This window comes from Ascaphus truei, chromosome 21 (assembly GCF_040206685.1).
Source record: "Ascaphus truei isolate aAscTru1 chromosome 21, aAscTru1.hap1, whole genome shotgun sequence".
Classification (NCBI taxonomy): domain Eukaryota; kingdom Metazoa; phylum Chordata; class Amphibia; order Anura; family Ascaphidae; genus Ascaphus; species Ascaphus truei.
In genome coordinates this window covers 29,722,921-29,740,381 of record NC_134503.1, presented here as the reverse complement: position 1 = coordinate 29,740,381, position 17,461 = coordinate 29,722,921, and the positions used below count along the sequence as shown (strand labels likewise).

The 17,461-nt window shown below is 49.9% G+C and overlaps 1 protein-coding gene across 1 annotated transcript in view; it reads left to right on the top strand.

Annotated features, from left to right (window-relative positions):
* Window positions 1–17,461, top strand: part of ASTN2 (astrotactin 2) — a 440,720-nt gene that overhangs the window by 352,900 nt on the left and 70,359 nt on the right. Inside the window, 3 exon segments of the mRNA XM_075579436.1 lie at window positions 4,240–4,505; window positions 15,697–15,830; window positions 15,904–16,052. Of these exon segments, the coding sequence (XP_075435551.1) occupies window positions 4,240–4,505; window positions 15,697–15,830; window positions 15,904–16,052 (549 nt within the window).

Below are 17,461 nucleotides of genomic sequence, written 5' to 3'. Positions count from 1 at the left end.
CACTCCCTCCTCACACACACACCCAACTCATCCTCCTCACACATGCACACACCCACCCTACTCACATGCACACACACCCAACTCACTCACCCTCCTCACACGTACACACCCAACTCACTCACCCTCCTCACACGCACACACCCAACTCACTCACCCTCCTCACATGCACATATCCAACTCTCTCACCCTCAAACACGCACACACCAAACTCACTCACCCTCAAACACGCACACACAACTTGCTCACCCTCCACACACGCACCCAACTCACACGCTCACACCCACTTCACACGCGCTCACACACAACTTGCTTACCCTCCTCACACACACGCTCACCTCACACACCCAACTCACTCACCCTCCTCCCACACACACACCCTACTTACTCACCCCACTCAAAGGTACACGCTCACCTCACTCATCACACAAACACACACACACACACCACTTACCCTCCTCACACCCACCTCACTCACACTTTTTACATGCACTCACCCTACTTACATGCACACGCGCACACACACAACTCACACTCCTCACTCGCGCACACCCAACTTACTCACCCTCCTCATGCACACACCCAACTCACTCACCCTCCTCACACGCACACACCCAACTCACTCGCCCTCCTCACACACACATATCCAACTCACTCACCCTCTTCACACGCGCACACCACAGTCACCATGCTCACACGCACACACACAACTCGACTTCCTCACACACACTCACACCCACCTCACGCACCCTCCCCATATGCACACACCACAGTCACCATCCTTGCACGCACACACCCACCACACTCGCCCTCCTCACACCTCACTCACCTTCCTTAAACGCACTCACCCAACTCACTCACCCCCCTCACGCACACACCAACTCATTCACGCACACACCAAACTCACCCTCCTCACACGCACACTCCCACCTCATTCACCCTCCTCACAAGCACACATCCACCTCACTCTCTCCCTCCTCACATGCACTCAACTTCTGCACAGGCACACACCACACAGTCACCCTTCTCACACGCACCCACCTCACTCACCCTCCTCACACGCGCACACCCAACGCCCTCACACACACACACCAACCTCACTCACCCTCCTCACACGCACACACATCCACCTCACTTACCCTCCTCCCACACACACACCCAACTTACTCACCCTCCTCACAGGTACACGCTCCCCTCACAAACCCTCCTCACACACACCCACCTCACAGGTACACAATCACCTCACTCGTCCCACACACACCCCACTTACCCTCATCACACCCACCTCACTCACACTTTTTACACGCACTCACCCTACTCACTTGCACACACCCACCTCACTCATCCCCCTCACACACACACACACCCTCCTCACATACACACCCAACTCACTCACCCTCAAACGCGCACACACAACTCGCTCACCCTCGTCAGACACACACACACACAACTCACTCAACCTCCACACACACACGCCCAACTCACTCACCCTCGTCGCACACACTCACCCTCGTCACACTCACTCACCCTCGTCACACTCACTCACCCTCCTCACACGCACTCGCCCAACTCACTCACCCTCATCATGCGCACACACCCAACTCACTCACCCTCATCACGCGCACACACCCAACTCACCCTCCTCGCACACACCCAACTCACTCACTCTCATCACGCACACACACCCAACTCACTCACACTCCTCACATACACACACCCACTTCACTCACCCTCCTTACATGCACTCACCCAACTCACTCACACACCCAACTCACTCATCCTCCTCACACGCACACACCCAACTCACTCACCGTCCTCACGAGCACACACCCAACTCACTCACCCTCCTCACATGCATACACCCAACTCACTCTCCCTCCTCACACACACCCAACTCACTCATCCTCCTCACACACCCAACTCACTCATCCTCCTCACACGCCCAACTCACTCATCCTCCTCACACACCCAACTCACTCATCCTCCTCACACGCACACACCCATCTCACTCTCCCTCCTCACACGCACACACCCACCTTACTCACCCTCCTCCAAGGCACACACACACCTCACGCAAACACCCAACACACTCACCCTCCTCACACATACACACCCAACACACTCACCCTCCTTACACGCACACACCCAGCTCGCTCACCCTCCTCGCACACACCCAACTCACTCGCACACCCACCCACCTCAATCACCCTCCTCACACGTATTTGCCCTGTTCGCACACAGTCCCACCACACTCTCCCTCCTCACACACACCCAACTCACTCACCCTCCTCATGCGCACTCACCCAACTCACTCACCCTCCTCACGCACACACACCCAACACACTTACCCTCCTCACATGCACACACCCTCCTCACTCACCCTCTGCACACGCACACACCACAGTCACCATGCACATATCCAGTTCACACACACTCACACCCACCTCACTCCACCTCCTCACATGCACCCACCACATTCGCCATTCTCACACGCACACACCGAACTCACCCTCCTCACATGCACACACCCACCTCAGAGGCATAAACCTGCCACACTCCTGCTCCTCAGGCACAAACCTCCACACTCTCCCTCCTCACACTCTCACACCCAACTCAGTCATCCTCTTCACACGCATACACCCAACTTACTCTCCCTCCTCACATGCACACACCCAACTCTCTCTCCCTCCTCAGACGCGCACAACCACCTCACTCACCCTCATCACGCGCACACACACACCTCACACACACCCAACACACTCACCCTCCTCACACATACACACCCAACACACTCACCCTCCTTACACGCACACACCCAACTCGCTCACCCTCCTCGCACACACCCAACTCACTCGCACACACACCCACCTCCTCACACGTATTTGCCCTGTTCACACACAGTCCCACCACACTCTCCCTCCTCACACACACACCCAACTCACTCACCCTCCTCATGCGCACTCACCCTCCTCACACACACACCCAACGCACTCACCCTCCTCACATGCACACACCCAACTCACTCACCTTCCTCACACACACTCACCCTCCTCACGCACACACCTAACTCACTCACCCTCCTCACACGCACACACCCAATTCACTCACCTTCCTCACACACACTCACCCTCCTCACGCACACACCTAACTCACTCACCCTCCTCACACACACACACCCAACTCACCAACACTCCTCACACACGCTCCCACATCACTCACACACACCCAACTCACTCACCCTCCTCACACGCACACACCCAACTCACCCTCCTCACAGACACACACACACCTCACTCACCCTCCTCACACGCACAAATCCCCCACAATTGCCCACCTCAAGGGCCACCAAAAGGTCAGGTTTTCAGTATTTCCCTCCAGCACAGGTGGCTCTATCAATGAATACATGTGCTACAAGTTACCTACTGCTGGTAATTACTGTTAGATGTTTTTGGACTTTGCGCACAGCAGATCCTGTGTTATCTTTGTTCAGTGGTTGCCCAAAGACGGATTTCCAGTATCATTTGTCTGTGGGGCCCTTCTAGGGACAGTGCAGCTTGTCTGCTCTGATGTATTAGAAGCATTGGCAGGTGGTCGTTCTATGCAAATAACAACATGAAAAGCGTCGGTGTGGTGCGGCCACCTCGTGCCCTTCTAACATACCGCCACAAGGTGGCAGCAGAGTATTACAAAGACGCCCTGGGAGCCATGCAATCTAATTGTAGATTTTCGGATAATTAGATGTGCAGGTAGAAGGTGACGGAGGCAGAATGTGGGAAGCCATCTTTTTAACCCATTAGCTGCACGATGGGTCAGAAATGATTTGTCAGTCAATGGTGTTAGGGACACAGGAGGCAGAAACCTGTGATTTATTTATCTGAAACGGAGGGTAATAGAGAAAGCGACGAAGCAATCATGGGAATGGCAGGGTCTTCCTCCGCTGGGTGACAGAGACACAGAAAACCAATAAGCTGCAATAGTGCCAATCAGGGCACCTCACCTTTACTTGAATGTGAGTTTCCGAGCGGTAGTGTCTAGATCAGCACTATCATAGCTTAATGTACCTTAGGCCCAGAGTCACCGAGGCGTGGATGTTTAACACTAAATGCATACAGAATTATGTTCTTTCACCGTACTCGTTGCCTGTGCCCCGGGGGTGCTTAGGAGTTTTGCCCCCTGCTTCAGCTGCGAGGTTGGACCACCGGCACTTTTGTTGATGGCTGATCCTCATTTCTCCCTCAACAGAAACCACCGAACTGGGCAGCAAGAAGGAGCTGAAGTCCATGCCGTTTATCACCTACCTGTCGGGGCTGTTGACAGCTCAGATGCTGTCGGACGACCAGCTCATCGTGGGGGTGGAGATACACTGCGAAGAGAAGGGGCGCTGCCCATCCAGCTGCCACTTGTGCCGCCGGGCTGGCAAGGAACAGGTCAGCCCCACGCCTGTGCTGCTGGAGATAACCCGGGTCACCCCGCTGTACAGCCTTCTCCAAGATAATGCTACACGAGAGGTGGGTACAGCCCAGTCACTTCCAACCCCTCAACATGACTTGGAGGGTTTGCCCCATAGATCTTTGCAGCCTTCATCTTTCTATCCTCCTCCCTTGAATAAATCACAATTAGAGATGACTGGTGATCCCCTCCTTACACTTTTTTTATACTTGTGTAATTGGGTTTTGTATTGAAAATATACAATGGTACAATATTTCGTGGGGTATTAATTATGTGAATTAAACCCAGGCCCACACATACAGTACCTGTGTCGAACACATCCGTCTCCTCTCTCTCCCCATTTTTACCAAATGGTCTCTGTTGTCCTTCATACTTTCTGTGTTTACCGGTCTTACCGGCCTTCTCAGCATCACGCGGTCTCCAGCCGGTAGTGCTGAAGCCCCATCCTGGCAGGTGGTTGTGGGTGTCAGATGAGTGTCCATGGTGATTGGCTCTTCTAGTCTTGCAGGCCACAAGCTCGAGTAGTGTCAACACAGCCCATGAGCTTGACAGTTCTCCATTTGCATCTGCGTGTGTTCACAACATCAAGGTCTCATTACAGTCTGGGGAGGCTGAGAACGCGATGTGCTCCGATGTATTGGTTCAGCTGGACAGTCCTGCCACATCCATTGCAGATGGCCCCTGCATTAGTGTGCTAAGAATCTATCCGTTTCTGTTAAAGCCCCCCCCCCAAAAAAACTTATTGTTAACCCATTCTTATCCCATTCTTATCATGCTGCTCATCTGAAACCCCTTCTAATATCTCACTTACATGGTGGTTTTAGTTGCATGAGTTGGTCAAAGTAGGATGGGCTTGTCCACTACGTTAAGGTCATCCCAGATCAGCCAGTCCTAGCTTTTAATGTCATTGTTATTTTCTGAGCCGGGTTCCTCCTGCTTCTCTCTTCACTTTTCCTGGAGGAAGACACTGCAACTTGCAAACTTAAATATCTTTTATACCTTTCCATTAGCAGATCACCTGGGGGTTGGTGGGCGGGGAGCTTAAACCATTCGACGGTCGACACCATCCTTCCAAAAATACAAATCTAGTTCCGTGTGTTGGTTAGCTCATCCTGTAAGTACACCATGTACTCCAGGGTCTATATATCAACGCAGATAAAAGAAGTGTTTTGACACACTGCTCTGTTCCTTGCAGCAGATCTGCGGTATTTATGTATAATCTGTGCACCATGTAACTCCCCCCAACTCCTCCTACTGACTCTCCCCAAGGTGCATGCTGGGGCAGAGACGCAGAATGTGATACATCTCATTATAATCTGTGCACCATGTAACTCCCCCCAACTCCTCCTACTGACTCTCCCCAAGGTGCAAGCTGGGGCAGAGACGCAGAATGTGATACATCTCATTATAATCTGTGCACCATGTAACTCCCCCCAACTCCTCCTACTGACTCTCCCCAAGGTGCAAGCTGGGACAGATGCAGAATGTGATACATCTCATTATAATCTGTGCACCATGTAACTCCCCCCAACTCCTCCTACTGACTCTCCCCAAGGTGCAAGCTGGGGCAGAGACGCAGAATGTGATACATCTCATTATAATCTGTGCACCATGTAACTCCCCCAACTCCTCCTACTGACTCTCCCCAAGGTGCAAGCTGGGGCAGAGACGCAGAATGTGATACATCTCATTATAATCTGTGCACCATGTAACTCCCCCAACTCCTCCTACTGACTCTCCCCAAGGTGCATGCTGGGACAGAGACGCAGAATGTAATACATCTCATAATCTGTGCACCATGTAACTCCCCCAACTCTTCCTACTGACTCTCCCCAAGGTGCAAGCTGGGGCAGAGACGCAGAATGTGATACATCTCATTATAATCTGTGCACCATGTAACTCCCCCAACTCCTCCTACTGACTCTCCCCAAGGTGCAAGCTGGGGCAGAGACGCAGAATGTGCTACATCTCATTATAATCTGTGCCCCATGTAACTCCCCCAACTCCTCCTACTGACTCTCCCCAAGGTGCAAACTGGGACAGAGACGCAGAATGTAATACATCTCATTATAATCTGTACCCCATGTAACTCCCCCCAAAGCCTCCTACTGACTCTCCCCAAGGTGCATGCTGGGGCAGAGACGCAGAATGTGATACATCTCATTATAATCTGTGCACCATGTAACTCCCCCAACTCCTCCTACTGACTCTCCCCAAGGTGCAAGCTGGGGCAGAGACGCAGAGTGTGATACATCTCATTATAATCTGTGCCCCATGTAACTCCCCCCAACTCCTCCTACTGACTCTCCCCAAGGTGCATGCTGGGGCAGAGACGCAGAATGTGATACATCTCATTATAATCTGTGTGCCATGTAACTCCTCCCCAACTCCTCCTACTGACTCTCCCCAAGGTGCATGCTGGGACAGAGACGCAGACTGTGATACATCTCATTATAATCTGTGTGCCATGTAACTCCTCCCCAACTCCTCCTACTGACTCTCCCCAAGGTGCATGCTGGGGCAGAGACGCAGAATGTGATACATCTCATTATAATCTGTGCACCATGTAACTCCCCCCAACTCCTCCTACTGACTCTCCCCAAGGTGCAAGCTGGGGCAGAGACGCAGAATGTGATACATCTCATTATAATCTGTGCACCATGTAACTCCCCCCAACTCCTCCTACTGACTCTCTCCAAGGTGCAAGCTGGGGCAGAGACGCAGAATGTGATACATCTCATTATAATCTGTGCACCATGTAACTCCCTCCAACTCCTCCTACTGACTCTCCCCAAGGTGCATGCTGGGACAGAGACGCAGAATGTAATACATCTCATTATAATCTGTACCCCATGTAACTCCCCCCAACTCCTCCTACTGACTCTCCCCAAGGTGCAAGCTGGGGCAGGGAGAGCACATTTAGAGCAAAATACTGGGATACACACTGTCGGTGCAGGGTGAATAGGCCCTGTATTGTATCAAAATGGCCTTGATGCACAGACCCTGAATGTACTGGTATCCGTAACACATGGAACTGCATCGGTTTCTGTTAGCCTAACATAAGGTTTAATGCTGTCTCATGCATTTCAACTTACTGTACCTAAAACCATCAGTAAAGCACAATATTGAATCATGTTTGCAGCTATAAAGAACGCAATGACAAAGGGTGAAGGTGTGAAGCCGAATAGCGGTTTGTGAAGAATGTCTTACTGAATGAGGAGTGGTTGCATGGAACCACCTTCTAGCAGATGTAATGAGGGACAATCCAGTCCGAAGAATTCCAGATGCTTGGGATATATTCTGGGAAACCTTCCAGGTGTAGGAAGGATGTAGTACGGTTCCGCACTGCGCCCCTTTCTGTGGCAGTGACCATTGGTCTGTGACCCGTAGCTCTGCAGGTAATGCTGGGTGAACAAGGCTGCATATCGTCACTCCGGCAGCGAAGCTGTCACACACACAGCGAGAGGCATGGCGGGAAGCCCTAGGTGTGCAGGGCCCACGAGAGGTGCAGGGCAGAGCTGTCTGCACCCCTGCCCTCTGCTATCAGATCATGATTGGCAGGTAGAGGAGTGGGTGGCTCAATCAGTGTCCCAGTCTTAGACTGCCACTTGTGCTCAATCAGGGATATCCTGAAAACCTGACCTGTTGGTGAGGGGGGGGGGGGGGGGGCTTGAGGACTGGAGTTGAACACCACAGTTTTAGAAGGTAATAAAATACCCTATTCAGTGCTTCAGCAGGTAGGGTTACCTCCTCCGGTATTAGGTTTTTGTAGGTATATAGAAGTGATCTCAATACATTGCTTCATTCCATGGTATGTTATCTCCTGTGGTCTTGGGTTTCTGTAGAAGGGCAGAGATACAGTGCGTTATCAGAGGAGGTTATCTCATTAGCTGCCGTTCTCTGCCAGTCTGTAGAAGGGCAGAGATACAATGCGTTATCAGAGGAGGTTATCTCATTAGCTGCCGTTCTCTGCCAGTCTGTAGAAGCGCAGAGATACAGTGCGTTATCAGAGGAGGTTATCTCATTAGCTGCCGTTCTCTGCCAGTCTGTAGAAGGGCAGAGATACAGTGCGTTATCAGAGGAGGTTATCTCATTAGCTGCCGTTCTCTGCCAGTCTGTAGAAGTGCAGAGATACAGTGCGTTATCAGAGGAGGTTATCTCATTAGCTGCCGTTCTCTGCCAGTCTGTAGAAGGGCAGAGATACAGTGCGTTATCAGAGGAGGTTATCTCATTAGCTGCCGTTCTCTGCCAGTCTGTAGAAGGGCAGAGATACAGTGCGTTATCAGAGGAGGTTATCTCATTCGCTGCCGTTCTCTGCCAGTCTGTAGAAGGGCAGAGATACAGTGCGTTATCAGAGGAGGTTATCTCATTAGCTGCCGTTCTCTGCCAGTCTGTAGAAGCGCAGAGATACAGTGCGTTATCAGAGGAGGTTATCTCATTAGCTGCCGTTCTCTGCCAGTCTGTAGAAGGGCAGAGATACAGTGCGTTATCAGAGGAGGTTATCTCATTAGCTGCGGTTCTCTGCCAGTCTGTAGAAGGGCAGAGATACAGTGCGTTATCAGAGGAGGTTATCTCATTAGCTGCCGTTCTCTGCCAGTCTGTAGAAGTGCAGAGATACAGTGCGTTATCAGAGGAGATTATCTCATTAGCTGCCGTTCTCTGCCAGTCTGTAGAAGTGCAGAGATACAGTGCGTTATCAGAGGAGGTTATCTCATTCGCTGCCGTTCTCTGCCAGTCTGTAGAAGGGCAGAGATACAGTGCGTTATCAGAGGAGGTTATCTCATTAGCTTCCGTTCTCTGCCAGTCTGTAGAAGGGCAGAGATACAGTGCGTTATGAGAGGAGGTTATCTCATTAGCTGCCGTTCTCTGCCAGTCTGTAGAAGGGCAGAGATACAGTGCGTTATCAGAGGAGGTTATCTCATTAGCTGCCGTTCTCTGCCAGTCTGTAGAAGTGCAGAGATACAGTGCGTTATCAGAGGAGGTTATCTCATTAGCTGCCGTTCTCTGCCAGTCTGTAGAAGGGCAGAGATACAGTGCGTTATCAGAGGAGGTTATCTCATTAGCTGCCGTTCTCTGCCAGTCTGTAGAAGGGCAGAGATACAGTGCGTTATCAGAGGAGGTTATCTCATTAGCTGCCGTTCTCTGCCAGTCTGTAGAAGCGCAGAGATACAGTGCGTTATCAGAGGAGGTTAACTCATTAGCTGCCGTTCTCTGCCAGTCTGTAGAAGCGCAGAGATACAGTGCGTTATCAGAGGAGGTTATCTCATTAGCTGCCGTTCTCTGCCAGTCTGTAGAAGTGCAGAGATACAGTGCGTTATCAGAGGAGGTTATCTCATTAGCTGCCGTTCTCTGCCAGTCTGTAGAAGTGCAGAGATACAATGCGTTATCAGAGGAGGTTATCTCATTAGCTGCGGTTCTCTGCCAGTCTGTTGAAGGGCAGAGATACAGTGCGTTATCAGAGGAGGTTAACTCATTAGCTGCCGTTCTCTGCCAGTCTGTAGAAGTGCAGAGATACAATGCGTTATCAGAGGAGGTTATCTCATTAGCTGCCGTTCTCTGCCAGTCTGTAGAAGGGCAGAGATACAGTGCGTTATCAGAGGAGGTTATCTCATTAGCTGCCGTCGTTCTCTGCCAGTCTGTAGAAGGGCAGAGATACAATGCGTTATCAGAGGAGGTTATCTCATTAGCTGCCGTTCTCTGCCAGTCTGTAGAAGGGCAGAGATACAGTGCGTTATCAGAGGAGGTTATCTCATTAGCTGCCGTCGTTCTCTGCCAGTCTGTAGAAGGGCAGAGATACAGTGCGTTATCAGAGGAGGTTATCTCATTCGCTGCCGTTCTCTGCCAGTCTGTAGAAGGGCAGAGATACAGTGCGTTATCAGAGGAGGTTATCTCATTAGCTGCGGTTCTCTGCCAGTCTGTAGAAGGGCAGAGATACAGTGCGTTATCAGAGGAGGTTATCTCATTAGCTGCCGTTCTCTGCCAGTCTGTAGAAGGGCAGAGATACAGTGCGTTATCAGAGGAGGTTATCTCATTCGCTGCCGTTCTCTGCCAGTCTGTAGAAGGACCGAGATACAGTGCGTTATGAGAGGAGGTTATCTCATTAGCTGCCGTTCTCTGCCAGTCTGTAGAAGGGCAGAGATACAGTGCGTTATCAGAGGAGGTTATCTCATTAGCTGCCGTTCTCTGCCAGTCTGTAGAAGGGCAGAGATACAGTGCGTTATCAGAGGAGGTTATCTCATTAGCTGCCGTTCTCTGCCAGTCTGTAGAAGGGCAGAGATACAGTGCGTTATCAGAGGAGGTTATCTCATTAGCTGCCGTTCTCTGTCAGTCTGTAGAAGGGCAGAGATACAATGCGTTATCAGAGGAGGTTATCTCATTAGCTGCCGTTCTCTGCCAGTCTGTAGAAGGGCAGAGATACAGTGCGTTATCAGAGGAGGTTATCTCATTAGCTGCTGTTCTCTGCCAGTCTGTAGAAGGGCAGAGATACAGTGCGTTATCAGAGGAGGTTATCTCATTAGCTGCCGTTCTCTGCCAGTCTGTAGAAGGGCAGAGATACAGTGCGTTATCAGAGCAAGTTGCTGGCCTCTCTGGCTCACAAGGGGTTAAGTTAGGGGTGGACAATCCCAGTCCTCAAGGGCTATCAACAGGTCAGGTTTTCAGGAAATCCCTGCTTCAGCACAGATGGCTCAATCAGTGGCTCAGTCTTTGACTGCACCACCTGTGCTGAAGCAGGGCTATCCTGAGAGCTTGACCTGTTGCTGGCCCTTGGGGACTGGAGTTGGCCGCCCCGGGGTTAAGTGTAAAGGTTAGGGAACACGTTTCATGGGCGAGAGTTTTCACATTGTATGTTGCTAATTGGGACCCGTAACCCTGCGCTGACAGTTGGTATGGGACGGTGCTGGGAGATAGCGGCCCAGACCTCAGTACTCCGTGATGAGCCCGGGCTCCTGGTTGTGACAGGACTAGCATTGCGAGCATGTGTGGAACCCCCCCCCCCCCTTCGATCCGTGACCCGTTGCGTGGCTGCGACGTGTCACAAGGAACACATGCAAGCCCTGAATCCTACTCTGGGACAGGAGAGAAGGGGCTGGCTGTGCGGGGGCAGCGCTGGGGTCCTGGCTGCGTCTCCAGTGAGTGGGGACTAAAGGGAGGGGTTCACATTAGTGTTGTTTATGGCAATGTGGTTGAGTCAACTCAGACTCCCAGCCACGCTCAGCATTTCCGCATGCACGGAAGCGTGTAAACACGGATTCCTCTGAGCTGCATGGCAGAGGGTAGAGTTAGACCCCAGCGCCTGGGAATGAGACCGCTGACAGCCTGTGGCATCAAGATGAGGTATTAACGAAGCTCATATGCCAGCCCACACGTGGCACTCACATGTACCCTGAACATACTCAGGCTCGCATTACAGTAGCATAGAAACATGCCCGGGATACTGCTGCTCGTTCGCTTAGTGTGATTCCTGGTGCAGAGTGTAGCGTGCGACCCCAGGGGCTGAAAATGAGCTGTTCTCCCTTCCCCCCCCCCCTCCTCCTTCCCCAAGCTGACGTCAGTTTCCCTGCTCTTCCATAAACACGTCAGCAAGTTGACTGGAGGCTCCTCTCAGGGCCGAGTCCTCCGCTGGCCCGTGTAAATCTGGCTAATGAGAACGATCGGAGGATACGTTGATTCCCCTAACCTTGTTTAGGAGCCGCTGACACAAGGCAGACTCCAGACAGCTACCTGCACTGTCCAATTAACGGCAGAGAGGCAAGAACCAGCATCTAACAGCAAGCGCTAAGATTGAATTTGTGCAAAGGGCACGGGCTGTAATATGCCAGAACTCGGGCATACGTATGTCAAGCGGGAGTCTGCCCCTGCACGTAAGCGGAGCGCTCACCCCCCATCCCCACGCTAGCTAAGCAAGAGTTTGCTGGGGGTCCCCGGCTACCTGCAGGATCTAGGTATAAGAAGAATAAACAGTGACTTCATCCTGCCAGAAAGAAGTACCAGAAAGTGTCTCTGTGTCACACGTCTGAGGGTGCCCTGCTCCCCACCCGTACTGGGCCTCAACTGGTCACCAAGGACTCAGGGATCGATTCTTAGGACACGCTGGTTTTCCCAGTGTGGTTTCTCCTGTTCAGAGCACTCATTTGGATGCTTCAGGAGTTGGGTTACCAGCAGTTGCCACTCAAATGATGTGGTGGTAACACAACTCGTGAGGGCATTATGGCTATTGCAGTGACACTTAACATTATATTACAATAGCAGTTGAGACCTGTGCAAATGGTGTCATCACCGTTTCCTTTTATTTTTCTATGTACGGATGGAGCAGCGTTCCCGGGTAACAAGCTCTGCACTGTTCTCCTGTGAATGGTATCTCTGCTGCACAGTAACGGGGGCACAGCACTGAGGCTCAGAAAGGGAGATGTGTTATATCGTGTAAGAATATTCAGAGATGGAAAGTTTAAGTACGTGTAAGGAGAGATTGGTAGTTCAGGATCTTAAACTGACCGTGACATCATAGGGGTTATTAATTAACCCGATCAAATCCCGCATCTCACACTCAATTCTTCTCCTCACTTTTAAAGCTTTACATTCTTCTGCCCCTCCTTACATCTCAGCCCTAATTTCTCACTATGCACCATCCCGACTCTTGCGGTCTTCTCAAGGAGGTCTTCTTTCTACCCCCGTTGTATCTAAAGCCCTCTCCCGCCTTAAACCTTTCTCACTGACTGCCCCACACCTCTGAAATGCCCTTCTCCTCAATACCCGACTAGCACCCTCTCTATCCTCCTTTAAGACCCACCTTAAGACACCCTTGCTTAAAGAAGCATATGAGTAGCACTGTGGATAATACTGGACACATGATACATAAAGCTTGGCCCCCTGCAGAAGCACTTACCAGAATTCCCTCCTGCTGTCTCTATACCTTCTACCTACCAATTAGATTGTAAGCTCCTCGGGGCAGGGACTCCTCTTCCTTAATGTTACTCTTATGTCTAAAGCACTTATTCCCATGACCTGTTATTTATATTATTTGTTATTTATATGATTACAACATGTATTACTACTGTGAAGCGCTATGTATATTTATGGCGCTATATAAATAAAGACATACAATAGTGCCGATCAGGGCACTATTAAACGGAAACTCCTGTTGAAGTCCATGGGAGTTTCTGCGTGATACCCCCATGTCTGGAAAGTTAACCTCCCCACTAGGTCTTCATGTCACTACTTTCTGTCACTGGCATTGTGGTCTCCATGTTAAACAGTCCAGAGAAAGAGCGAGGCCCAAATGTGTAGGGTGAGACCGAGGCTACTAAACATGATATACTGTATGTGACGATAACGCAGCATGCTACTTGCGATGCAGGAATTTGTCTCATGTGACTGTGCCAGTATCAATGGGACACAACATGACATGCACACAGTGTCAGTCTATTGTTGATACATATTTATCACCATGATCTTCTCCATCACCATCCCCAGCCCGTGTCTCCCCACTGCTGCATGAAACCTCCCCAATGATCTCCCACGAGTACCCCAGCCCGTGTCTCCCCACTGCTGCATGAAACCTCCCCAATGATCTCCCACGAGTACCCCAGCCCGTGTCTCCCCACTGCTGCATGAAACCTCCCCAATGATCTCCCACGAGTACCCCAGCCGTGTCTCCCCACTGCTGCATGAAACCTCCCCAATGATCTCCCACGAGTACCCCAGCCCGTGTCTCCCCACTGCTGCATGAAACCTCCCCAATGATCTCCCACGAGTACCCCAGCCGTGTCTCCCCACTGCTGCATGAAACCTCCCCAATGATCTCCCACAAGTACTCCGTTGTTCTCGCTTACGGAAAGCCAGAACTGCTACAGGACCTCTGGGCTTCTGATCACAACGGCCTCCAGCAGTCGATTGTCAGCAGTGTCGGGACTGCACCTAGGGAGAGATCAGCCGAAATTGATGGACGTATGCCTCCATCCCCATGTCCCTGCCCCCCTCCCCTCATGCAGCAGGGTTATGTGTGTAGGGTCAGCTTTTTAAGTTGATTGGTCGGTCACTGACACTCTTTCTGAATTTCCTTTATTGCAGAGCCAGTACAACCAGCCACTGATGAGACCCATAAAGGTTGAAACATGTCTGTGAGTGGTTTGACTGGCTTTGCATCTAATCCCAAGCTGTGAGAACAGCAGAGCTTTTGCTTATAAAATGGATTTAAGGCAAAAGGTGACACAATGTTTGCCCATTTGCATGTCATTTCCCAGAATCCCTTGCCACAGTGGAAGCACTGTATGCTAGGTGATAATCGTGAAAGGCAGAGTTGCAGACCTGTCTAAGACAGGGGTGCGCAAACTTCCTGCGATGCGCCCCTGCTGCCTGCTCTCCCCCTGTGTGGCGCCCCCCCCTTACCTCTAATACATCACGTGACCCACAGTGTCATTTGATGCCACGTCTCCATGGCAACAGGCGTCAATTGACGCCGTGGGGTCTTGTCACGTCACAAGACCCAGAAGTGTAATTTGACGCCACGTTGCCATGGAGACGCGGGGACTGAAGCCAGGTAAGTGAGCTGTGCCCCCCCCAAAAAAAGTATTGCGCCCCCCAGTTTGCGCACCCCTGGACTAAATGTGCTCACAAGTGATATTTTTATTTGCTATATGTGATACGCTGGAGGTTTTTCGTCACCTTTGTCACCCACCATAACTTATATAAAGTATGGTGTGTACATATACATATATATATATATATATATATATATATATATATATATATATATATGTATATGTATATATGTATATATATATATATATAAACCATAATACTGAGTTAAGTTATGGTGAGTAAAAAAAGGTGAGTAAAAAAAGTGACAAAAACCCTCCACAGGAAAGCAAATATGCAAATATAACTGTATGCTCATCTGCATGTCTTAGGCAGGTCTGCAACCCCGCCTTTCCCCATTATCACCCAGCATACAGCACTTCCACTGCATATATATATATATATATATATATATACACACATACACACACACACACAGGTATTAACACTGAGGTTGTGATGTATCCTTAGGTGCTGTATATGTGTTTATCTTTATTTACACAGCGCGTCACAGCAGTAATACACGGGACATAATAACATAGCACATAATGGGGATAAGCCCTTGGGACATAGTAGTAATATTAGGAAAAGGAGTACCTGTCCTTAAGAGCTTACAATCTAAATAGAGTGGGTGGCATGCTTTGATCCTGAAGGTCCCTTGTCTCTGTCCCCCAGGCCGTCCGCAGTGCGTTCCTGAGCTTGTACTGGTGCTCCGGGAAAGGAGAAGTCATCGAGGACTGGTGCCGGTGTGATTTAAGTGCCTTTGATGAGAATGGACTACCAAGCTGCAGCCCCCTTCCTCCACCCGTGTGAGTATCCGTCTGTCCCAAGGGAAGCCCCAAACCCTCGAGTGGTCTCTGACTCCCTGTTGTGTGGTTCCAGATTCCACCTCTGCCCCGGCATGGAACCCTCCAGCACGGTGGTGGCACTAGAGTGGCTTGATGTGCAGGCGGCGATTGGAACCAAAGTGTCCGACTACATCCTGCACCATAAGAAGGTGGATGAATACACCGACACGGAGCTGTACACAGGTGAGCTGGGCTCTACTCGTACCAGAGGTATCAGACAATGGGAGGTAGGTGTCCTAACAACTGATTACCTTTGTGGTGGAGTTCCAGACCATTTGCTATTATGGAATATGTGATGAAGACCAGTAGAGTGCTGGACTCATCTTACTACGGATGCATACGCTGGTATATTTATGGTGTTACTGTGTTTGCTGTTACTTTTGTTAGTATTTTAAAGGAGCAATTCCCCTACATATACATAGTTACATAGTAGATGAGGTTGAAAAAAGACGTACGTCCATCAAGTTCAACCTATGCTAAATTTAGACAACAAATACTTTATCCTATATCTATACTTACTTATTGATTCAGAGGAAGGCAAACAAAAACCCCATTAAGGGGAAAAATTAATTCCTTCCTGACTCCAAGAATTGGCAATCGGATTAATCCCTGGATCAACATCCTTCCCATGTATACTTATTTGGTATATCTCTGTATACCTTTCCCATTTAAAAAGATGTCCAACCTTTTTTTGAATAAATCTATTGTATCTGCCATCACAGTCTCCATGGGTAATGAATTCCACATTTTAACTGCCCTTACTGTAAAGAACCCTGTCCTTTGTTGCTGGTGAAATCTCCTTTCCTCCAACCTTAAGGTATGGCCCGAGTCCTTTGTACTGCATGGGATGAATAGTTCTTTTGAAAGCTCTTTGTACTGTCCCCGAATATATTTGTATATAGTTATCATATCCCCTCTTAGACGCCTCTTTTCTAATGTAAATAAATCTAATTTAGCTAGCCTATACTCAGTAGTTAGATTGTCCATCCCCTTTATACATTTGGTGGCTCTTCTCTGCACTCTCTCTAGTTCCATAATGCCTTTTCTTAGGATTGGTGCCCAAAATTGTACTCCATATGCAAGGTGTGGTCTTACTAATGCTATGTAAAGGGGCATAATTATGTTTTCTTCCCTTCCATCCATTACCGTTTGATGCAAGATAAGATCTTGTTTGCCTTTGCAGCTACTGCATGACATTGGGCACTATTGCTAAGCCTGCTGTCTACAAGCACTCCTAAATCCTTCTCCATCAAGGATTCCCCCAATATATCTGCATTTAATTTGTAAGTCGCCTTTTTATTCTTGCATCCCGAATGCATAACCTTACATTTATCTGTATAAACCTCATCTGCCATTTACCTGCCCACGTTTCCAGTCTCTCCAAGTCCTTCTGAAGAGAAATTACATCCTGCTCTGATTCTATTACCTTACACCCAGGGTGGGCAACCCTTTCGCCATTCGCCACTTGTGGCGAATTGGGAGTCAAAGTTTGGCGAATTGAGTAACCACAATATAAGGGCCGCCGAGACTCCTGCACTCACTGTGCGGCCCAATTTTTTTTTCCTTGGAACAGTTCGGCCCTTCTCGCTTTA